Source organism: Maylandia zebra, linkage group LG6 (genome assembly GCF_041146795.1).
Source record: "Maylandia zebra isolate NMK-2024a linkage group LG6, Mzebra_GT3a, whole genome shotgun sequence".
In the NCBI taxonomy this organism is placed as follows: Eukaryota; Metazoa; Chordata; class Actinopteri; order Cichliformes; family Cichlidae; genus Maylandia; species Maylandia zebra.
In genome coordinates this window covers 30,782,107-30,804,371 of record NC_135172.1, presented here as the reverse complement: position 1 = coordinate 30,804,371, position 22,265 = coordinate 30,782,107, and the positions used below count along the sequence as shown (strand labels likewise).

At 39.7% G+C, this 22,265-nt stretch overlaps 1 protein-coding gene across 2 annotated transcripts in view; it reads right to left on the bottom strand.

Annotated features, from left to right (window-relative positions):
- Nucleotides 1–12,008: 12,008 nt before the first annotated feature.
- cygb2 (cytoglobin 2) overlaps nucleotides 12,009–22,265 on the bottom strand; it is a 46,251-nt gene continuing 35,994 nt past the window's right edge. For both annotated transcript variants that reach the window (XM_076885069.1, XM_004539242.3), the window contains one exon: nucleotides 12,009–16,882. In XM_076885069.1, the coding sequence (XP_076741184.1) occupies nucleotides 16,718–16,882 (165 nt within the window). In that variant the 3' untranslated portion in view covers nucleotides 12,009–16,717. The remainder of the gene's footprint in view (nucleotides 16,883–22,265) is intronic.

The window sequence follows — 22,265 nt, the reverse complement described above, 5'->3', positions numbered from 1 at the left end:
AACACAGGAGGATTAGTCAGTCCCAGATTAGAAAAGATGATATGCTGCAGAATTGAAGAACAGCCCTGCACTGCACATATAAGCTACAGTGTGTGTGCGCACTTGTTGTGCATGATTCATGTTTCTGCACTGCTTGATTTTCCATGAAATGCAACTGGATTTTTTTTTCAGTTATTCTCCAACTTTTTCTGCAGCATGTAATATCAGCTGCTGTAACATCTATTATCCAACAACCCGCCCTGCCCGGCCGGCCGGCCTGCCTAAGTTTTCCCCAGTCACCTCATCATCAGCTGCTCCACACCTGCCCCTCATTTCCCAAATTATCTCCTGGTTCATCTTCAGGACCGACTATGCTCTTCAGCTTCGTTTGTTATCATTAAAGCCACTTTCAGTTTCTCTGTCTGGATTTCTTCATCCAAACTGTGCAATTAAACCAAGTGGAAACAAACCTCCAGGGCTGAAAGAAATTAAACCAGCAAAGAAGGGCCAAACTGAAGTTCCTTAAATGGCCACTTGAGGCTGACTGAAAACATGAGTCAATCTCCATAAACTCCTATTTTAACCCTTTCACGCACAGCGGTCACTACAGTGGACAGCTATTTAAAGGCTGTTTTCTTGTATTTGTGTCAGTGTTGATGGTATACCTGCATATAAATCACTATATTGGACACTGATTCGTCACTCCATACACAGCAGTTGTCCATCTAAGTGAATATGTAAAAAAAACCTCTTTGAAAAGTACATGTTTAAAAAGTTCAAAAATATTTTTTCATGCCTAAAGATGAATAAAAAAATAATAATAATAATAATTGGTACAAAAAAATAATTTAGATCTATAAAGCCTAATTCCCTTCTCTGAACTTTAACGCATTACTTATTTATCAGGTATTTGGGCATTAGTCATCTCTCATTAAATGAGAGATGATTAATGATGATCTCATTAATCATCACCATATTAGGGATATCCACTCACTCTGACATCATATTGAACCAGGAGTAAAAAATAAAAAATAAAATAAAAAAATAATAATAAGTATATATATATATATATATATATATATATATATGAAATTGAATGACAGAACCCCTGGAGTCTAGACGCTGGTGATGATGAAGAGCAAGACTTGGGTAAAGCTCAGACTTGGGTGAGGTGGAGATGGCGAGGAAATGGGTTGCATGAATGAGAAAGAGAGAATGACAGAGAGCACGGATTTAAACCACAGAGTGAAGGCTGATTGGCTCAAAGATGACTGAGGGAGAAGATGACTGGACAAGATTGGAGTAATGACATTGTTGAAATTGACCAACGTTTTTCCTGCCTGCCTGATCCTTTTTTTTAAAAAATAACTGTAATGACAATAACCATCCGAACATGGTATTACCAAATTTCTATGGACAATTTCTCACTTCACAGAGAGAGCAAGATAGATGGTGAGCGAGAGATGGGTTTAACATGCACACAGCGTCAGCACCTTTACAGAAATCGCTTTGTGCATTTATTTTAGTCAATATTTGACTTATTTACTGACAAAATGGAGGCTTCTTAAGTTTTCCAGCTTGGTCTTTTTTCCTTACATCAGTTATAACAAACTGATGGTAACAAAACTGGAGGCATCGTATTCGATTTGGTTTCATTCCACCCTGTACAATAGTATAACATCTTCAACAGAGGCCTGTGTATTTTATATGACAATGATCTGCAGTTCTGAACATCAGTAAATTTAATCCACTTTACAATTTGTATCCCATTCAGGTTGTATAATGACTGTTGTCAGGTGGAACAAAATAACCTGGCAACATAAGTCAAGAATGGTCAAAGACAAGACAGTTTGAAACATCTTAAAGGTCTCAGCTGTCTGTGTCACTAGACTGCAGTTATATTTCTCCCAGACAGCAGGACAGGGATATTCTTAACCACTGAGGACATTCCTCACCACCTGAATCTGTGACTCTGCTGTCGTGAAACTTCTGGTGCATGGACGCCAGACTGATGGAAGTTCACACAAGTGGCTGTGAGGAATGTCAAGTTACAGCGATGTGGCTGTGCATCTCATCTCCAGCTCTGAGACATGCTCGTGCCTCCTAATTGGAAAATTCTTCAGGGGTCCTCTTGTGCTTTATGTCGACGGAGAGCTGCACAGACTCACCAGTGCCTCAAAATCAGAGGATTTAAGCGTCACAGAGCTGTAATTTGTGTTGGCCTGTATATGCTTGGCCTGCCTTTTTTGAGTGTTACATTTTTGTTGGGGCAAAGTTAAGAGGATTTTATGCATTTAGGACCAATGTCTAAATTACAGGAGGTGCATGAAGGAAAAGAAGGGCTCTTTAAATTTAAAAGTGATTGTCATCTGGATAAAGCAAGAACAGTGACACGAAGCAAAGGTGTACCAGGCCCGCTGCTGAAATGCAGGGGAAAAGCATTTCTGTTTTTGTGCACCAACCAACAGAATATTTTACCCTGTAATGAGAGAGATGAGTTTACCTTTTGGGCTCTGTGCTTAAAATAGCTTTCTATTCTTTTACAAAAGGAAGCTGTTTTGAGTTGTAATTTGCTTGTGTTTGTGTATTGTGAAGGAAATACCCAAATGCAGGACAAAAAAAGAAAAACTTCCAATGCACAGTCCCAAAAGGGCCTGTTTAGGCCCTTTTGGGACTGGGAAACAGGGGACTGGGAAACAGGCACATCTACCTTTAGGTAGATGTGCACACAGACACCACAACAAAGAGCAAAGGTGAAGGACTGGACTATTTATCCATATGGGGTAATCAGGGAAGTGGAAACAGCTGGAGGAATGAGACACAGGTGTGGGTAATCAAGACAATTACAAAGGAATGCAAAATTCAAAGCTAGGCACAAAAGAGATCTACCAAAGTAAAACAGGAAACAACCCAAAAGATGACAACTAAGTGTACAAGACAAATGAACAAAATGATACTGAACTGTATATGACGGGAAACAATGAGAAAGTTGAAACACAGGCACAAAACTCCATAGATATAGCAAAACTACAATAAAACCAAACAGAAATACATAAGGCTAATTCAACACTACCAAGAACTGAATGTCAGATCAGGACAGTAAAGCAACAAAACTACTTACTACTTTGAATTTTCTAAAATGTTAACCCCGCCTTAGCCATCAGCAGAATGGTACAGATGTTAGCTATCAAGACAACACAGCTCTGTCATGTTTTAAGTTTTGGACTCCAGCAGTAGGAATAAAATCCCTGATATATTTGTTTTAGGGGCCTGTATACCATACTATAGTTGATCAAACATCTGATCAGTTTGAATACAGGTGAACTCACAGAATATGCATTATCCTGACATTACAAGCAGTCTCCAAACACCAGACATAACAATGGACACAACACTTGTGTGAAATTTAGTGGGTGAATACTTATTACTATGTAAACACTAGGGGTGCAACGATACTCATATCGATATTGAACCGTTTGATACAGTGCTTTCGGTTCAGTATGCATATGTATCGAACAATACAAAATTTTTATTTATTTTATCAACTTTTCTTCTGACGATGCTGTCTGTGTTGAGAGCTCAGTGGATCTGCGTTCGACTACTCCGCCTAGGCTGCACTGACGAGTGCAGATCCACTGAGCGCAGCGCAAGCTAGCAAGACAGAAGCTAAGCTCGTTGCAACATGGCAACTGCCTCAACGCTACCCGAAATTGAACCGCCCCCACCCTCATTCAGATCTGGCGTTTGGAACTACAGTATCTTGGTTTTCATGTGAAGCATGACCCTGATGGTAAGCGGCACGATCTGATCCTCGTGTTGGTGTTGTTCCCAGATCATCATACTAAATGTTGTTACAGGATCAACATTGCAAGTGACCAATCAGAATGTTGTGACGTCATACTTTTGCAACTTCGGGTAAAACAAAAAATTGTACTTAAGCTGCGAGAAACCACCTCTGTCCGTCGATCAACGGACCCTGACCCTAACCCTAACCGTAACCCTTTAATAAACAGTAAGCAGAATTGATATTGTCCTTGCAACATTGGAATTTCATAAATGCACGAATGGCTTGGCGCGCAAAAGAATAACATCACAACAATGTGATTGGTCACTTGCAATATTGAACCTGGAACAACATTTTCATGATGGTCTGGGAACAACACCAACACGAGGATATCAGATCATCCTGGTAAGCGCGTCATGGACAAAAGTAAAACTGTATGTCGGACGTGCCACACTCAATTGGTGGGAACTTCGTGCGTTAGCTCATTAACGTGTTGACGCTGTCCAGCCCCATGCACGGGGCGATCCACGGTAACACGTTAACGGAGATTTGCCGCGTTATGGCGTTAATGTCATTTTAACGAGATTAACGCTGACAGCACTAGTGGGAACACAACAAATATGACTGCACATTTACTCCGACATCATCCTAGTGCAAAGACAAGTGGAAGCAGACAACAACAAGCACGCATGCTACAGACTTTACCCGAGTCATTTAGACAGCCGTTAGCACATGATTCTCCTTATGGGACCTGATATGTTTAATATGCTGCTGAGAATATAGCCCAGAAGAAGCGTATAGTATAGCTTTTATTTTGGAAAGAGCCATTTCTCTGTAATAAACTCTCTTTTCCAAAGATGAGTGATTCCTCAATCAGATATATATATATATTTTTAATACTTTGTTGTTTCAGCAACATTAAATTTAAAAACTGTACTTTTGAGTTAAATTATATATTTATAATTTTAATAAATGACAAATTAAAAAGGCACGAACAGTTTTTTGTATCGAAAAAATATCGAACCGTGACACCAAAGTCTCGAACCGAACCGTGAATTTTGTGTATCGTTGCACCCCTAGTAAACACTTTTCCAGATTATAACAGAAAGTTAATTCAGTCTTTTATGTTTTTTGCCCCGATCTCATCAGAATATCCTCAGAAAGCCTGGGATCCCCTTTTCCAGTTAGTAATACCAAGATCACCTCACTCAGGAAGCATCTTTGACAGATGAATGAATGAATCACCACATTTGGCTCATTTTTATGCATAGGAACAGCAGCTTTGCTCTGACCATAGCACGCTAATCATATCAGAATAAATTGTTTCTGGTCACATAATGAATCTATGTCCGCTGCTTTCTCTCCTTTAAGTTCTTGCTTTCCACCACTTCCAAAAACCTGGAGGTTGTCTGGCTCTTAAGCTGTCGAATACTGCTCTTTGTTCACTAATCACTAGCTTTGTAATTCTGTGCCGAACAGCTGTGGGTTTATCAGAGCCTGTTCAGCTGTTGAAGATGCTGATAAGGACAACAACAGTGAAGCTGCTCCAAAAAAAGACATTATTAACAGAAACCATTAACACTGAGGGGCAAATGTAGAATCAGATAAAAGTTCTCTTTGGTTTTCATTAAAATAAGGTTACAACACATAAATATCAATTGGTGCCCTAAAAAATAACAAAAGGCAAAAAGATGAAACTCACTAATCAGCTTCATTACAGCTGAACTGCATGCAGCGAGCCTAAGCAGAGCGCATACTGGTGCAACCTTCCTCACCGATAAAGCAGCTTGAGATACACAGAGGGGATTTCTTAACGAGCTCCACTCATTTGTGTCAGTTTGTGTTCTGAACACCTGATGAATCCCAATAAGTCAACGCCTGCTGACAGAGACGGATGAGCACGAGCGTATCGGTGTGGAATCCTGATTTAATCATGGAACAGAAGAAGGAGCTGAGATCAGGGTATCAGCCGAGATATAAATCCCTGGCATTATATTTTTGGCTTTTGTGTGTTTTCCGTGTGGTGTCAAAGTGGAGTTTGTCCAGGTGTGTTTGCCCCCGGGATGTGATAAGCCCACATTACTGGCGCTCTCTGAAAATGACAATATGTGGCAGTGAAAAAAAATGTGTAGCCATGGTGACAAGTCAGTGTCCTGTCGACCATGGTTGAGCGCAACGGATGCACTCGTGGGAGACTGACTATTTTCTGATTCTCATGATTTTGTTTACCTGTTTCACCTGTTCCTATTACACTCAAGCCAGGCAGCAAGAGAGTAACGTTGATTTTTCTGAATATTACATCTATTCCTATGAGGCTGCAAGCACATTTTCAGTTCAAACACTGTACAGAAACCTAGAAGTATAACCTGAGCAGATCCTTTTATAAAACTCATTTTCTCTGTATTTAAAGAGCAACTATAAGAAGTCTTTGTCAACACTTTATAATCAAATGTATGGCTTGAATAAATTATCTATGGATTTGAAAAATGAAAATCTTCCTCCCTGCATGAACCTCCCATTGGAGCCTTATAGAGTCGGGAGAACCACGCCTGAGGCGTCAAGCAGGGAGCAGGCAACCATTAATCATTGATTAGGAACATTTACATCTAATTCCATTTAATCATCTCTGGTTCACAAAACAGTGAGACTGCCAAGCAGAGTCTCTATGCCAACTTGCAGACAGAATATTTAGAAGATTTTAGGAAGTTTCTGAAACACTGATAGCTAGATTTAACAGCTTTTATCTTTAATCTTAGAGTGATCATGCAGTTATCGACAACAACATTTAGATTTATTGTTAAAAAAAAAGGCTTTGTGCTTCCGATAATATAGGCAAATATTATAGGCAGGTAACAAAAAAGCAGTTGAGGGTGGAGGTAAAAATATCCAGGTTAAAAATAAAATTACAACAAACAGTGAATGTTGCCACATTTACATTTAGAGCCAGATTAATGTGAAAGTAGCTTTTTCCAACTGCCTTTCTAAGTGTATACAAACGAAAAAAACATCTTTTTCCATGCAATAGTCTTTATTTATTCTTGTATTCTTGTTTATTTCAGCTGCTTCTAAGTGTGGTTGTATTTCAGTAGGGATGCATCCATAGATCTTCACACATTTCTCGTTTAGCCATGTGTGACAATTTCATCAATTGTGACATGTACACTGTGTCACTTCATGCCATGTTTTACCTCGTGTGAAACTGAAGAACAATTTTAACCAAAGAAAGACAAAGACTGCATTTCCCACCATAATCTGACAGTTCATTGTTTTTGTGGTAGTTTCCACCAAATCCACCAAAGTCTGCAAAGCTTCTTTCTCTAATGGGCCCAGCATTCGCCAGGCCTCCATGCATTGGGTGAAAGTCAGACTTTCATAATCACAGTGCGGGACATTGTCTCAACGTGTGGGAAGAAGGGAGAGAGGACTTAAAATGGTCCCACATAAAGAGGGACATCTGGACAAGCTGCGTGTGGTGGAGGGAAACACCTTTGGTTCATCTGACTTTGCTGTTTCATTAAAACCATTTTTAATTTAAAAACACTCGCTAATGTGTACTCATGCACTATATACACAAAACAAAAGGTCATAAAGTAATCCACTTAAACCATGTCACAGTTACAACCATATAAATTGTGCAGGAACGTTTATGAGACCTAAAATCTTTTTTCACTCTGAAAGTTGAACTTCGATCATCATCTTTGTTGTTGTTTAATAGTTTAAGACTCTTCAAGTGCCAGGTCTCTTTCTTCAAATGTCTCTGCCATAAATCAAATTTCCCACTACAACGTTTTAGAGACGTGGCTGCATTCATCACTCACAACGAAACAGCCTGGAGATGAATGCTAGCCGGATGTAATTAATCACTACAGGAGTCTGTCATGCTGGTCCTCAAACAGTGGAAACTATTTCACACATTCACACATATCAAAATCTAAAATAACCACCACAACAACAGTAAGAACAACACACCTAAAGCCACAATAATGAACCACTGCACTAATGCAAGACCTCATTTTGCTGCTACTAAGCAACTAGAAATATCTGACTGTATCATTTGTATTACACATACATGTTCTTTCTGCATATTTGGTTGATGTTCTGTTAAAATGAAACTACTTCAAACATTAGAGACTGTTCATTTCTTTGCAAGTGCTTTTCAAAGCAAAAAAAAATAAAAACACCCAGTCCTGTGCCTCCCCACTGACGAGATATTTTGCCTGTAAATGATTCATCTTAAACCATAAAAGGTATAATACTGGGCCAAATTCTGTACAGCAGTACATCAGTGTAAGTGTATGTGCTGCACTATGTTATCTGGATCACGTTCAACCTTTGGCTGAGGAAAAAAAAAAACTTAATAACATCTATGCTGCCGGGTTTCTGCTGCTGTACTCGTCTCATAATGAAGTGGAACACGTCGCACCAGCTCGCCGATCTGCGCTCCACGTGTGGCCGAGAATTGATTTCAAAACGCGTTTCATTCATAGATCACCGAACGGGCTCGGCACAGAATTACATTTTTGATCTGCTGATATGTTATGAACCAGCCAAACCTCCCACTGAGAAGCAGCATTCGTCCTGTGAGCTCCACATTTATGAAACTCTAACACATTTCAGTCGGGGCTTGAAATTTTTGCTCTCTTTAGTTCTATATTTATTTAAATCTCTGCCTTTCCTTTAATGTCTTACTGAGCTGTTTTACATTTAGTTTTTTCTTCTTCTCCTTAAGAACTTCCAGTCATATCCTAACAAGACTTTTGTTGGAGGGTATGCTCAAATCATGAAGTTAGAGCCCCAGAGACCCCCACATGTGTGGGCTCCCTCCACAGCTTGTTTTTATGATATGGTTCCAGTGAATGATTTAAAGTAGGGGTGTCAAACATAATGCCCGGGGGCCACAAAGACACAGTGCAACTCCTGGCCTCCTCTACACTTCTCCAGTCACTCTCTCAAATAAAGAGGATCTATTAAAACTAAACAGGAGCTTGGATCTTAGGAGGTGACCAGTTTTTCAAAACAAGCTTTTTGTGATTACTTCACACTTAGTTAAAGAGAATGATCCAGATGCTGGTAAAACACAGAACTGTGTTTAAAAATCCACGTTTGACTCAAGCAGTGAGTCAAACGCTCAAACCGTCTCATTACCGTCAGATGATCTTCACTTCTGCTGGAAGTTTGTTGGGACTTCCAGCGGCCAGAATGAAGACAAGGAAAATTTTCTCTTTCAGACAGGAAAAAAAACCTTTAACGTATATTAACAGTGTTGGGGAGTAACGGAATACATGTACCGCCGTTACGTATTTAAAATACAAAATATGAGTAACTGTATTCCGTTACAGTTACCGTTTAAAAAGGTGGTGTTTAGAATACAGTTACATTGTTGAAATAAATGGATTACACTGCGGTATTTTCCTGTTTCATATTGTCACGGGTCAGGATTGTTTGGGTTTTGTTTGATAGCTATGTTCTGTTGCTCCTGGCGGCAGCTGCCATGGTTACAGGGTGACGTGCTCTCTCTGCGACTGTGTTTCCTGGGTGACAGAGCGCCTTTTTGTTGTTGTGCTAAGTTAATAGGGAGAATGCTACAGGCATAGCCCTAAAGAATGTAGCCTCATGGGCAGTGTAGTCCGTGCTGCTGGGAGAATGGACTGCCATACCCGTTATGTGTCTGTGAGCGCGAGGAGGGAGAAAAAAGAGAGTGGAAAACTACGAGCTGTCATCGAGCAGAAACGGGAGCTGGAAGCATGTAAATATAATAATAACCACTGCAGCCAAGAAGAGTGCCTGACGAGCCCAGTTGTAAGTAAGCTATTAAGACTCGACTGTACACCGTGTTCGTGTTTTCCTCCGAAACAATAAGTTCCGTTGGAGCAGCCTTTCAACGCCTCTCTCTGTCTCTCGCTAGCAAACTTGACGCAGACAACAAAGTAAAGCTACGTAGGAACCCGAGGTATTAGCCAGAGGTCCCTTTACTATGGTTCAGAGCCGCGGACCTTCAGTAATAGTAATAAATCACATTCATGTAGTTGTAAACAGCATGATAATATATTAAGTAATCAAAGTATTCAGAATACGTTACTCTCATTGAGTAACGTAACGGAATACGTTACAGAATACATTTTGGGGCATGTATTCTGTAATCTGTAGTGGAATACATTTTAAAAGTAACCTTCCCAACACTGTATATGAAGCACTCATGTACTGCACTGTACTGCACACAGGTGATGTAACCTGGATGTAATGTTGTGTCGCGCAGACGCAGGGAACAATCAATTACCTGAACAGGCATGATTATGTAACATGCAGGAAACTGATCATTTCACCATTTCAGTTTCACTTCGGCCTGGCACATCTTGAACCTCTTGGTTGTTTGTAGTTAAAAAAAGGTAAAACCAGAGGCTTGGTTTCCATTTTGATCCGAATCATCAGTGTGTACACAGTAATCTTTAAAAAACACAAAGACAGACAAATTTACAAGTAGAGTTTATTGATGGTCATGATTGATTTTCACCAGGTCTGCGAAGGTACAAGTCTGTGCAAACATGCTCAAAAACACTACAAAGCCACTGAATTCGCTCCCAGCAACAGTGTACAGTTACATATGCATATACAGTACTGAAATACACAGAACCCTCCTCAGAGATATATTTAGAAAAATATAAAGTCCTAACTTTCCAACTCATAGACAGGAACATTTCACAACAAAAACGCACAAGTCCACATGTGCTGTGATGCCCTTATTAGCTGAAAGGGAATGAACATGAACATATGATATGGATTGAATGAGCCAAAAAATTTACATTTTTAGATTAAAATAAGTGAATTATGTTGCAGTAGTAAACTTTGCATGTGAGAACATGCCCAACCGTGTGCGTATGGAAAGCAATGCAGCGATATGTTTAACTAGGATGTGTCTACACATAATGCTGTGTGTTTATATTGTGGTGAGGTTCGTGCTGCACACAGATGGCGAGATGCAGAGAGCCTGCAGCTTTGAAAAGGACCGCAGTGCATTTTTAAACCAGATCATTCAAGACCAGCAGCAGTTTTACTGCCTCCTAAGCGATTTGAGCCCAAGTGGAAACAGTTTTCTTGACGTTTGTTTGACTCCTGCGTGTATTTTTATCCACCTGTCTGACTCATTGCTGTGAGAGATTAGCTCACAGCTCAGCTTGGAAGGGGAGCTTTCAGTAAACATTTGCAGGAGTCGAGAGTCGTTAAAGCAGCAAGTAGTGTTTTCATTTCATTATCTAAAGATCACAAAGTGACATTTTCTTATGGCGGGCTAATCAGTGAAACTGAGCCGCTATGTGAATGTAATACCTTGGGATGTAAACTAGGTATTTGTGAGATAAAGAAGTTTGTTCTCTGCTCCTGTGTGCATGTGGGACATTTCAAAGGAGATCCTTGGAGATATTTACCATACCTCCCCGTGAAGACCGCCTCGTCTGTCTAAATAAATCGATAACAAAAAGATGCTCTGTTCAAAAACAGAGCAAAAGAAAAAGTAAATTGCTTTTTTTATCAACGTCTGGTGTGCGAGTATTGGGAGATGACCACATAAGGACTTTTATCACACTGTTTTTTTTTTTGTTTTTTTTAAATCAACAGCAGCTACAACCACTTTTACAAGTTTTTGCTATAATTAAACTCTTTTTTTTTTTTAAATCATCAACTGCAATAATTAGAGGATCAACCCTGCAACACCAGATGTGTCATATTTGACACTTTGTGAGACATCTACATCCGTTTGATTTTTGTTAACCCTAACTCCATTAAATCCTTTTCTTATATGCAAAATGATATAAAACAAAACTCATATGAAAACTCATATGTAATTTTTTTCTTACTTTGTCAAATGGTTCAAACAAACAATTTGAAATTTCTGGCAATTTTTGGGGTTCAGGCTTACAGGGTTAACTGTTTGGTACAAACACAAGTAGACAAATTTAAAAACCTTTTCAGTCTTTGAATTTGAGCCAATAATAAAACTAATTTCCTCGACGCAGCGAGGCCCACTCGAGAGACAATTTTGCTCAAATTGTTCAGAAACAAATATAATTTATCAAGTAAAAGCAAGAGTTGAATCCAAATTATGAAGCAATTCTTGACCTTGTTTGACTGTCAGTGAAGCACAAGGTGGTTGATGTAGCAGCTCATAAGGTACACGATCCATCGCCATTCACAGATTACTGTCACGTCATCACGGTCTGGGTCGTTTAGTCTCACTTCTGAATTTTGAACATTTTTAATGCAATGTTTAGTTTTGTGGTTCCCTTATGTGTTCATTTCTGTGTCCCAGCTTTTGTTAATAGCTGCTCTTGGTCTGCTTCAAGTGTCGTCTCATTTGTTTACCGTTTTATTTTGAAGTCTAGCTTTCTTACATCAGTTTTGCTTCCTGCCTGTGCTTTTCTCCTGATTGTTTGCACCTCTGTTTGCCTCCTGATTGGCCTCCTGTGTGTATAAATTGCCCGATCTTCCTTCTCTTAGAGCTCAAAGTGGTTGTTAATACTCCCTTGTATTCTGCCTTCACGCGTGCCTGGAGTTTCTGTTGTTTGTCTCTTTGAAGGATTTTGTATTCCTTTGTCCTCAACCTGAATAAAGGTTAGTTTTGAATCCTACATTGATTCAGCTCTGTCTGTGAGAGAGGCATGTGCTAGTATATATTATTATTATTCTTCATTTAACTTTAACAAAAGAATTTCAACCAATATGACCTCGCCCTCCGCTACCACGCCCCCTCACCCCATCGTGACCACGCCCTCCATCATGACCAAGTAGTATGCAACATGTGTGCAAAAGTAATATTTGAAGTCATCGCATCCTTTGATATTTCACAAAGTTATTATTATTATTTATTTTGTAGCGCATGCAATGTTTTATCCTTTTATGTCAATGATTTTGCTAAATGGACTGAATCGAATGCTGTTCTGTACATCAGGTGCGAGTGAGTTGTAAATATGTTAAAGTTTGTAAAGTGAAAGCGATAAAGGGCCCATAAAAGAACACATTTAACATTAACCTTGAGCATCGTTTGGGTGAAGTGATAAGTGTGCAAGCTTCACTAAAATCAGACCAGCACTGTAGGCCTACGACACCTGATGACCGAGCTTCACCAAGGCATCAGTCTTTCAGTCAGATGAGCTAAAAACAAGCACTGCGTGTTTTCTTCACTTGGGCTCTTTGGTAAAAATTCAATCACACATCAGGGGGCTGTTTTTGTAAAGGATATCATGACAGAATAATATTTAAACCCACCGGTGCAAGACAAAAACAAAACACTTAGAACTTTAGAGAACGCTTTTACCAAAAACGCTGGGACGCTGTATAACATATAAACAAAACAGAATGCAAGAATGTGCAAATCTCAAACCCATATTTTATTTGTAGAAATGATCAAGCAGAGACATTTTAGGATTTCAGGAAAAACCTCTCATTTTTAGTTCGATGGCAGCAACACGTCTTAAAAAAAGTTGGAACAGAGTCACTGACATGCAAAAAAACCATCTACAAATGGAATAACCCAGAATAATGCTGGTCAACATAAACAGGCATGATTCTGTCATGGAAATCACTGCACGGGCTTCCAGAAAACATCGTCTGAACACGGATCACAATGACAGCCACTAAAAGCTCTCTCAAGCCAAGAAGAAGCCACATGTGAACACGATCCAGACACAGTGCCTCCTTCTCTGAGCCAAAGCTCTTTTAAAATGGACTGAGTCAAAGTAGAAACTGTTCTCTACTCAAATCATTCAAGATGTGAACTGACCCGCCTGCAGTCCCGACCTTTCAACAAAATGAAAAACACAACAAAAGAAGACACGGAACCTTTAAGCAGCTAAAATCCTCAATCAGACAAAATGGCACAAAAGTCCAGCAGCTGTTCTCCTCTGTTCCCAGATGTTTACAGACTGTTGTTAAAAGAAAAAGGATGCTACAGAGCGGTTATCACTGACTTGTCCCAACTTTTGAGATGTTTTGCTGCCATCAATTCAAAATGAGTTTCTTAAAAATTGTACATTTTCTCATTTTAATGATTTGATTTGTTTTGTATGTTCTATTATAAATAAAATAAGAGTTAATGAAATTTCAACTCATTGCATTTCTGTATTTATTTACATTTTTCACAGCATCCCAGTTTTTTTCCTTTGTGTTGTGTGTTTGTAATCGAGAATCTGAATCTTCTTTCAGTCAATGAAAGACGTGTATGCACGTATATAGCACTGTTGTGAATGACCGCGGTGGGTTTAATGCCAACTGTCCACTCGTAATTGTTTTCCTTCTCAGTGACGCGCTCCGAGCAGAGGCAATGGGAAGTTACAGTAGATGAATGGCCAAATGAGGAGGAGAGAAGACTCATTACCTCCTCATTAATGCCAGATGCTGATGCCGACGGGGGACAGATGGGAGAAACAAAACATCACTGCAGCAGACGCAAACTGCAGATTGGATCAAGTGTCCACCCTAAACAGATTTGCTGTGTGTGTTTGAGAAGATGGGGACTGCCAGCAGGAGCACATAAACTTCAAAGAAGGTGAGGTCAGGTAAGGTAACGAGAAGGCAGCACAGGCCACATTCTGTAATACTTGGATTTTTTTTTTTGCTTTCGACTGGTCAGAGATCTAAAGAAACCGACTGATGGCACTTCTGAAACAGATGTGTTTTCCACAGACCTCCAGAGTGGGTTTCTAAAGCCCTTAATGGAGACTTCAAAGCAGCATGACTCTCTGATCGGGTTTTAAAGATGTAAACTAAGCGACCGTCCTGTAAATATTCACATGAGAGACATCTTACGGCATGCCTGTGCGTGAAAGTGTAAGCGTGCACCTGCTGATATTTTCCATCTCACTTTCACATTGTTAGTGTGTGTGTGTGCAATGAGATGAAATGAGGGGGGGGAAGCAAAGCCAGCCCTCTTTTACGCATCCACAGGTCGTGTCCTTGAGTTGTATACGAAGGTAGAAGAGTGTGCACATTTACTCACTGTACGCTTATACAAACAACACCTCAGTAAAGTTAAACAAGACATTAAATAGAGAGAAAAGGGGCCGCACGTCCCCTGAACATGAGGATATACTGAAGCAGGACACAAAGAGGATCTATTAACAGTCAGCAGCTCCATGGTCCCGTAGCCGGGGCTTCAACAACTAACTGCCCCCTCTAATAGCTAAAAGTCATTCTGTGTCTAAGCATTTCTTCCATCTTTCAAAGTATTGTGAAGTGTATTCATGTGCGTCACCTTGAAACTGCAGGTTTCCACAGAAATGAACTCTGTTAAGTATAATCCGCATTTATTTTCAGAAATAAACGTCTTTTCTTGCTCCAGATGGATAAAATACATGTTCGTAAGAGCGTGCCTGTCAAGCTTTGTGTTTCTGGATGTGGTGGGGTGGGATTTTTTTCTACAGTATTCTGATAAAACACATTAGACCTTTTGCTGCGTTTGGGTAGAATTTGACACATTTTAAATGACAGTTTTCATGGATGTCTATTTTTCATTCAAGCAAGGCTTCAAATTAGCTGTGCAGTCACACAATCCCATTTTATTTAGCTTTGAGAGAGTTCCTCCTAAGGCTAACCCCTGTAACAAGTTCCAAGAGGTTCCTATTATGTACCATAAACGTCTGGGGGACAAAGACTGCGGGAACATACCAAGCAAACATTCTCGACCCTGGACCTACTTTTCTAGCAATAGATCCACGTTCAGCAACCGATTAGATCATTAGAACAAGCATATGTATTCAAAACCTATTCAAACATAGGTGATATAATCAAATATAATACAATTAAATTTCACCTTTTACTGTTTAATATGAAAAATGTAAGAATAAGCTAAAATTCTCTCATTCGTTGTTGTTGTACTCTAAACTGTTTTAAGATGCAGGGATTTTGAAAAGATAAATGTCTGAAATTGTTTTATTTATTTTAAAAACAATCATCAGTAGTTTGCATAAATGGAGAAGAACTATAAATGACCATTAACAGTTTTGTAGTAAATCGATTAGCTGTCAGTCAATTATCTTTGTTTTAAAAGGAACAAGGACACATGCATTTAATTTGTCCATTTAGCTGGATCTCTGTTTTACATGGAAACAACGTCCCCATCGGCCCATCTCTAGTTATTGTTAGCTGACAAAAAGTGATCTTTTTCAGTAATTTTTGTCTGGGAAAAAAATGCTGTGTTTTGACAGGTATTAAAGACTCCATAAGATACCATCATACAAGGAAAAATAAAAAATAAAAATAAAATATGACCATCAAGTGGACCATTATGGCAAAAGCCATAATGGTCTTGCAGGCTGCAGTTGCACTTCATATTTACAACTCTAGAAATATATTAACTTGCACAGCTAATGTCGATTAGCAAATTCTGCTTTTATCCTCATCTGTCTCTAAATAAAGTGCATCTGCCACTGCTACAATTTTGAGCCCTTTGCAAGAATGCAAAGCTTGACAGGCTTACAAACAGAAGGATTGGTCACCTTTTAATTGATTTTAGAAGTTCATTAACACTTTTGAAGCAGTCTTATCTCAGCAGGTGTATAAAAAGGAAGATTTTATGCTACACAGAAAGTGACTGGTTGTGTGCCTCTGGCAGCAACAGCAGTGTGTGCGGATGTCGAACTGATAGTTAGCCTTAGCAGTGATAACACAGCAGAGCGCCACTGATGTAAGTGGAAATCTAACAGCAGTTAAATAAAAATGTTTGGCTACATTACTTGGTGTCCAACTGATCTGATCTCCGAGACGTGCAAAGCTTAGCACCAAAATGCATCCAAAAGAAGTTGAATAAAGAAACAAAATTGCACGGATTACCATGTTAATCTGATCCATGTCTGTGAAACCATCGTCGCAAAATCTCCATCAACATTTTAAACACATTATTTTGCCTCTCTTTAAACTTCATTGAGTCCACTGAAAACTTCTTTACCACCTCTTCTTCCCGACTCTTCACACTGCCGAGCTGGAGACCTGGAGCCAGCCCACCTCTGTGTAGGCCCCCGTCACATGCCAGTACACCGCCCCCATCAGTTTGGTCCACACCATCTGCACCTCTGCCGTGAAGAATTCTGGGAAATCTTCAGAAAACACCTCCAGCATCACACTGCTCAGGATCTGAGAGGAAGAGGTGACAAACAAATTTCATTAAGCGAGCCACAGAGAGACGGAGAGCGAGGGGAAATGTGGCTATTGAGATAATAAGGGTGCGAGTAATGCAGAAAAATTGTGTTCTGTGGGTAAAGCGGGAACAGCGTGATGGAGAAATAGGAATTCATTTCAGCGTTACAGAGAAGTGGGCGAGACAGGTGAGAATTGAAAATGATAACTGTAAAACATGAAAGCAGTGGGTGGACAGGCGAAACAAAGGAACAGAAATGACAAAGTCGAGAGAAAGAGCAGCAGAGGTGGCTAAAGCAAAAGCACAGAGAGAGAAAGCTCAGTGTAAGTGTGGCAGCCCGCCATAAAGTCAGCTGACCTGGGCAGAACTGGGGCAATAAAACCAAACTGCTGATGCTGATTTAACAAAAGCTTCTCAACACGAGGTTATGAGGGGGGGGGGGTTCTATCAAAGCTTTGAGTCATATTTGACATGTTACGTGACACCAAACAAAAGGATTTCTATCGGCTGAGCAGCTGCATGAATGTGATATGGATGAAAGTTACCGTGCTGGCAAAATCAAAACTATAGCCCTCTTTGTGTGGTTTTACCTGGAGACATAAAGTAATTTGTTACAGATTTGCAACAAAGAGGGGATATGCCGAACATGGTCACCTCAGACACATAGCTCCGGCTCTGAGCACAGAAGCCCCGCCTACCATCTATTCAAGCCTTCTGTTTGCAAGGAGCTACAACAGCTCGTTTTAGAACAGAGGCTGAAGCAAGGCTTAGCTTCTCATAAAACGTGGACTAAAATAGTGTGTTTAAGGTTTGTTATGAACAGGTAAAAATAATTAATTATTATTAATGTGATTTATGTAAAAGCTGTTCCAGTAGAGTCCAAGACTACATCCTATATGGAGCTGAACACATGACGTCTCCATAGGAGGAAGCACAAAACATGCTGGGAACGTGCTGGAGAGGTTGAAGCTTTTAGGACATAAATGTATCTTTGTTTGTTTTGTGTTGGGGTTTTTCTTTGTTTGGTTGGTTGGTTTGGGGTTTTTTTGGTTGGTTGGTGGGGGGGGGGATTATTGCTAAACTGTCAAAGCATATGAGGCTTTGTTTTCTTCTAAACAATCTTCAATGGCAGTAGAGGATATCCACTTTGTCTCCCTCTTTCTAAAAAAATCCTTTACATGAACGTATGGCCTTCAGTTTACTTGGGTGAGAGAATATATTGTATAGAGTAAAAGACCTAATCTTCCCATTCGTAAGACCACAGATTAGAAATTATCTAATCAACTTGAAGGTGAGGCTAACTGTCACTCAAATGTGACGACAGTTGGAGTTAAGAATTACCAAATAACCCAACGTGTAAGTCTTTGGACTGTGGGAGGCACAGGGAGAGCATCAAGCTCCACACTGGGGTGTCTCCAGCTTGCTAGTGGACTCAAACCCAGGACCGTCTTGCTGTGAGGCAACAGTGTTAACTGCGGCACCACTATGCCACAAACCCTTTATCTTATTAAACTAAATGAATAAAGGTAGTTGATGATGATCTGGTAGGATTTATTTCTGTATCCTGCCCAGTGGCTGGCATGAAGAATGTGATCAGTGAACAGTGTGGGCTCTCGTATTTCATCCAGTTATTAGATCTAAGGACTTCTGGTTGTATCGATGTCTGTACGGAGCGTTTGGACATTCAGGAAGCAACTTGGTGCTTCCTTGAGTCACTGCGGTTTTGTTTTATATTTCTCAAACATAAATGTTGCAGTATACAGTCCTCAGAGGTGATTATCAGGTCATTGTGTTTGTTTGGTACCCAATTCGCTTGGACAAACATCTGGATGTTCTCCTTCAGTCGTTGTTGCTTGTTTCTTGTTCCCATATCTCCCCACTGTTCCTTGTACAGAGCTTCTTAGTTTTTTCTCACTTATATGTGCAGCACCTTCAGTTTTACCACCTGGCTGTCAGTTTCAGTTTTGTCTCAGCTATTAAGCCAACCTTAAAAAAAAAAACACACAAAAAAAACTTCAGGCCATAATGTGACACATTATGAAAAAAAACAGGAAGTATGAAATGTATGACTGGCCTAAAAAAAAAATAAAATAAAAAGTCGGGCGTTGAACACGTGAGGTTGAAAATTCAAGGAATATACAGTGGGACTAATTTTTTTAATGACCTATTCACAGAGTGATCAATGCAGGTCTAATTGGTGGTAGAGTTTTCTCTCGTTACTGTTGCGTTTATGAACCAACACAACATTCAGAAGACTTGAAGAGAAATAATCTACTTCCCCCGTCAGATGGAGCAGGAGGAACACTGAATGTAACACAAGTGTTATGTAAAAACATGAGCTGTATACAAAAATGAGTTTAAGACATTTTTAATTGGTTCTGATTCTGTCTACGCTTCTCTAAAAGCTAACTTTTTAATGTGCTCCAGGTTTGTGGAAAACTGTATTTACTTGTGAAGCACCTTACACATATAAGTTTTTACAGAAAGCTATAGGCAAAGTAAAGACTGATGTTGTTGCTGGGTTTTTTGGGGGGGGGGGGGTTTTGGTTGTTTGTTTGTTTTTTTAAATTGTGCATAAAACTTTTTTTAATTTAAAAAGATAGCAAGAGAGAAGGTTCACATGATGGTAATGTGGACAGTGGAAATATTGGAGAAAGGATGTTGAATATTGAGCTGCTAGTCGGGAGGAAAAGATTCAGAGGAGATTCATAGATGTAGTGAAGGAGGCAATGCAGAGAGTTGGTGTGACAGAGGAGGATATTTGGGATAGTGTGAGAGAGACATTAACTCCTGCGGCATGTAGTTGTTTCTTAAGTGGCCGCTGTTATTTTACTGTTGTGGGTTTTTCTATATAATGTATTTGTTTCACTTTTTTTGTTGCAGTGGTTGATATGTTATGGGACCAAAAAGCTGCCACCTGGCATTTCTCTCACTTGTAAAGGAGATTTGATCTTAACAGGACTTATTAGTGTCACAGCTCTCCGCATATATACGTGTCTTTTTTCAGGAATTTGGACTGTTCGTCCACATATAAATCACTGAAAACTAATTTTCTGAAAAACTCCAGGGTGTAGATTTTCAGAAGGATTGTTCCCCTGCTAAATAAAGGACTGAATCTTATATCAGATGAGGATAGGACATCCCTCTCCCAAAAGTCCAGCCGTTGGTCTTCTCATTTGTCAGATGTTTATGGACTATTGTTAAAAGATTAGGGAATGCTCAATATTCCACGATTCTTTGTTTTCTTAGTGTATAGATAGCTTCATGTATTTCCCCCTTAATTGCCTCAGTTTAATAGTGGGAGTTTAATTCTTCCCACAGTGCTCTATCCTCTTGTGTCAAGTCTCCTGTAGTAAATCCCTGTATGCATTTTCCCACTTCCTGTTTTATCTTGTGAATTAGTGTTCCTTGTGCTTTGCTTCCAGCGTGCTTCCCTTGTCTCGTCTTGTGTCTCGTCTGTGATCTAGTTCAACTGTTTCATTTTCCTCATCTCTCTCCACTTCCCCAATCCTTCCCCGATCCAGGCACTGTTGGATCCTTCTCCATGTGTTTTCAAGCTTTTGTTTCTGTATTTTTCCAGGTTCTCTTTTTGGACTTGTGTTTTACCTTTTGAATTATTTCAAACAGCTTGCTTTAAGATCAGTCTTCCTGCGTCTGTGTTCCTGCGTCTGTGTTAGGGTTAGGATTAGTAATGTAAACATCATGATCAGAATGTCTGGCAGGCAGAGAGTGGACCCAGAGTGCAGGACTCAACAGATGGAAGCAAACTTAAAATCACAGCTTTATCTATGCTAGCAAAAGCAACACAGGGTTGAAAAGGAACAAGCTTGAGGCTAAACAGATGGACAGAGGCACACACACCATGAGAGAAAAGAAGGACACACAGATAATATGTACACAAGAGGAGATTAGGGCAGAGTGGAGACACCTGGGAGCACAGCTGAACAGAATGTGGCAAAACAAAGCAAAAAGAGGAAGCACATGAGCAAGGGACTATCAAAATAAAACAGGAAGTAACATATGCTGAGACCAGGACTAAGACGTACAAGCTTGGCAGAACAAACAATGGAACGGGACACAAAAGGAGACAGAAAGGGTAACAAAATATGGAGATACAACTGATGATAAGACACAGAGATGAGACTAGGACAGAATGAACACGAAAGGCAACAAACTGCTTCTTTCACAAATTTCCCAGGTGGTGTTAGGGCAGCTTTGGATTTCATTATTATAAGATGGTTTGGATTGAGAGGTTCAGTTGCCTTTGGGTAACTGATACCATCAACAGTCAAGAGGTGACTATTTACAATAGACTTGGCTTCACAAAACAGAGTTCAAAGAGAGCCATCATCCTCCTGCACACTGAGCAGTAGTGGCGTTCAGCATGTTATGAATGGTCCAAATGTGGCGTTCCCAGACGCCACCTGCATGACTTGCAGAAGGAGCATTGAAAATGAACTCCCACTATCTGTCTACCAGGAAAGCTTCCAGTGCCTGTATGTCACATTACTTGAGAGCTTCTCTGAATTCATTTTTAGCTCCTTCGAAGTTTGTGCCCTGGTTACAGTGAGTTGGCAAACAGCTCCTCTCAGGCTAATGAAGCATCTAAGTGCATTTATCGATGCATCTGTTGATAAGTCTTCTAGCGTCTCAATGATTATGGTAGGATCTCAGGTTCCAGTAAAAATTTGTTGTGACAGAATGTCTGCTGCGCAAAGACCTCTCGAGGCGTGGTCAGCTGCGACTGAGCTAAATTGAGCACATGGAAGCATGTAGCATAACTATAGAAAGAGAGAGAATTTACAGACATCTAAAAATGTAACTAATGTTGTACCAAAGACTTTTATGCAGCTTATTCTTGTTAAGCGCAAGACAAGCTGCTCTATACAGGTTACACGTCTGAATGTCTCTGTCATTCACGCTACTGCGCACAGAGCTCCAACAACTCCAGTAACGGCAATTTTATGGAACAGACAAGCGGTTTACTACATGAAGTAATAAAACAAGAAGCAAGAACTAGAAATATAAATAACTACAAGGCTCTAAGAAATACTAAACTCAAGGCAAATATAGAGCTAGAACATAAATATTCCTTAAATCCAAAAGAACAAATCATAAATCCAAAAATAAAACTCAACACAGGGTTAAAGATCTGGGACTAAATTAATGCATTTGTTATTATTGGTTTTTATGCCCATGCATGTTTTTACATTATACAGAACAACGATTACAAGATAAACTTGATGCTCCATAAAATTCTTCCATAATTTGTTTGCATGTGTCTAAGTAAAGATTGAAGCCTCCAGCTTCACAAAAGCTTGAAGTATTTCTATTAAAAACACACACAAAGCAAAACACTGCAGCTACATTTGAGAAATA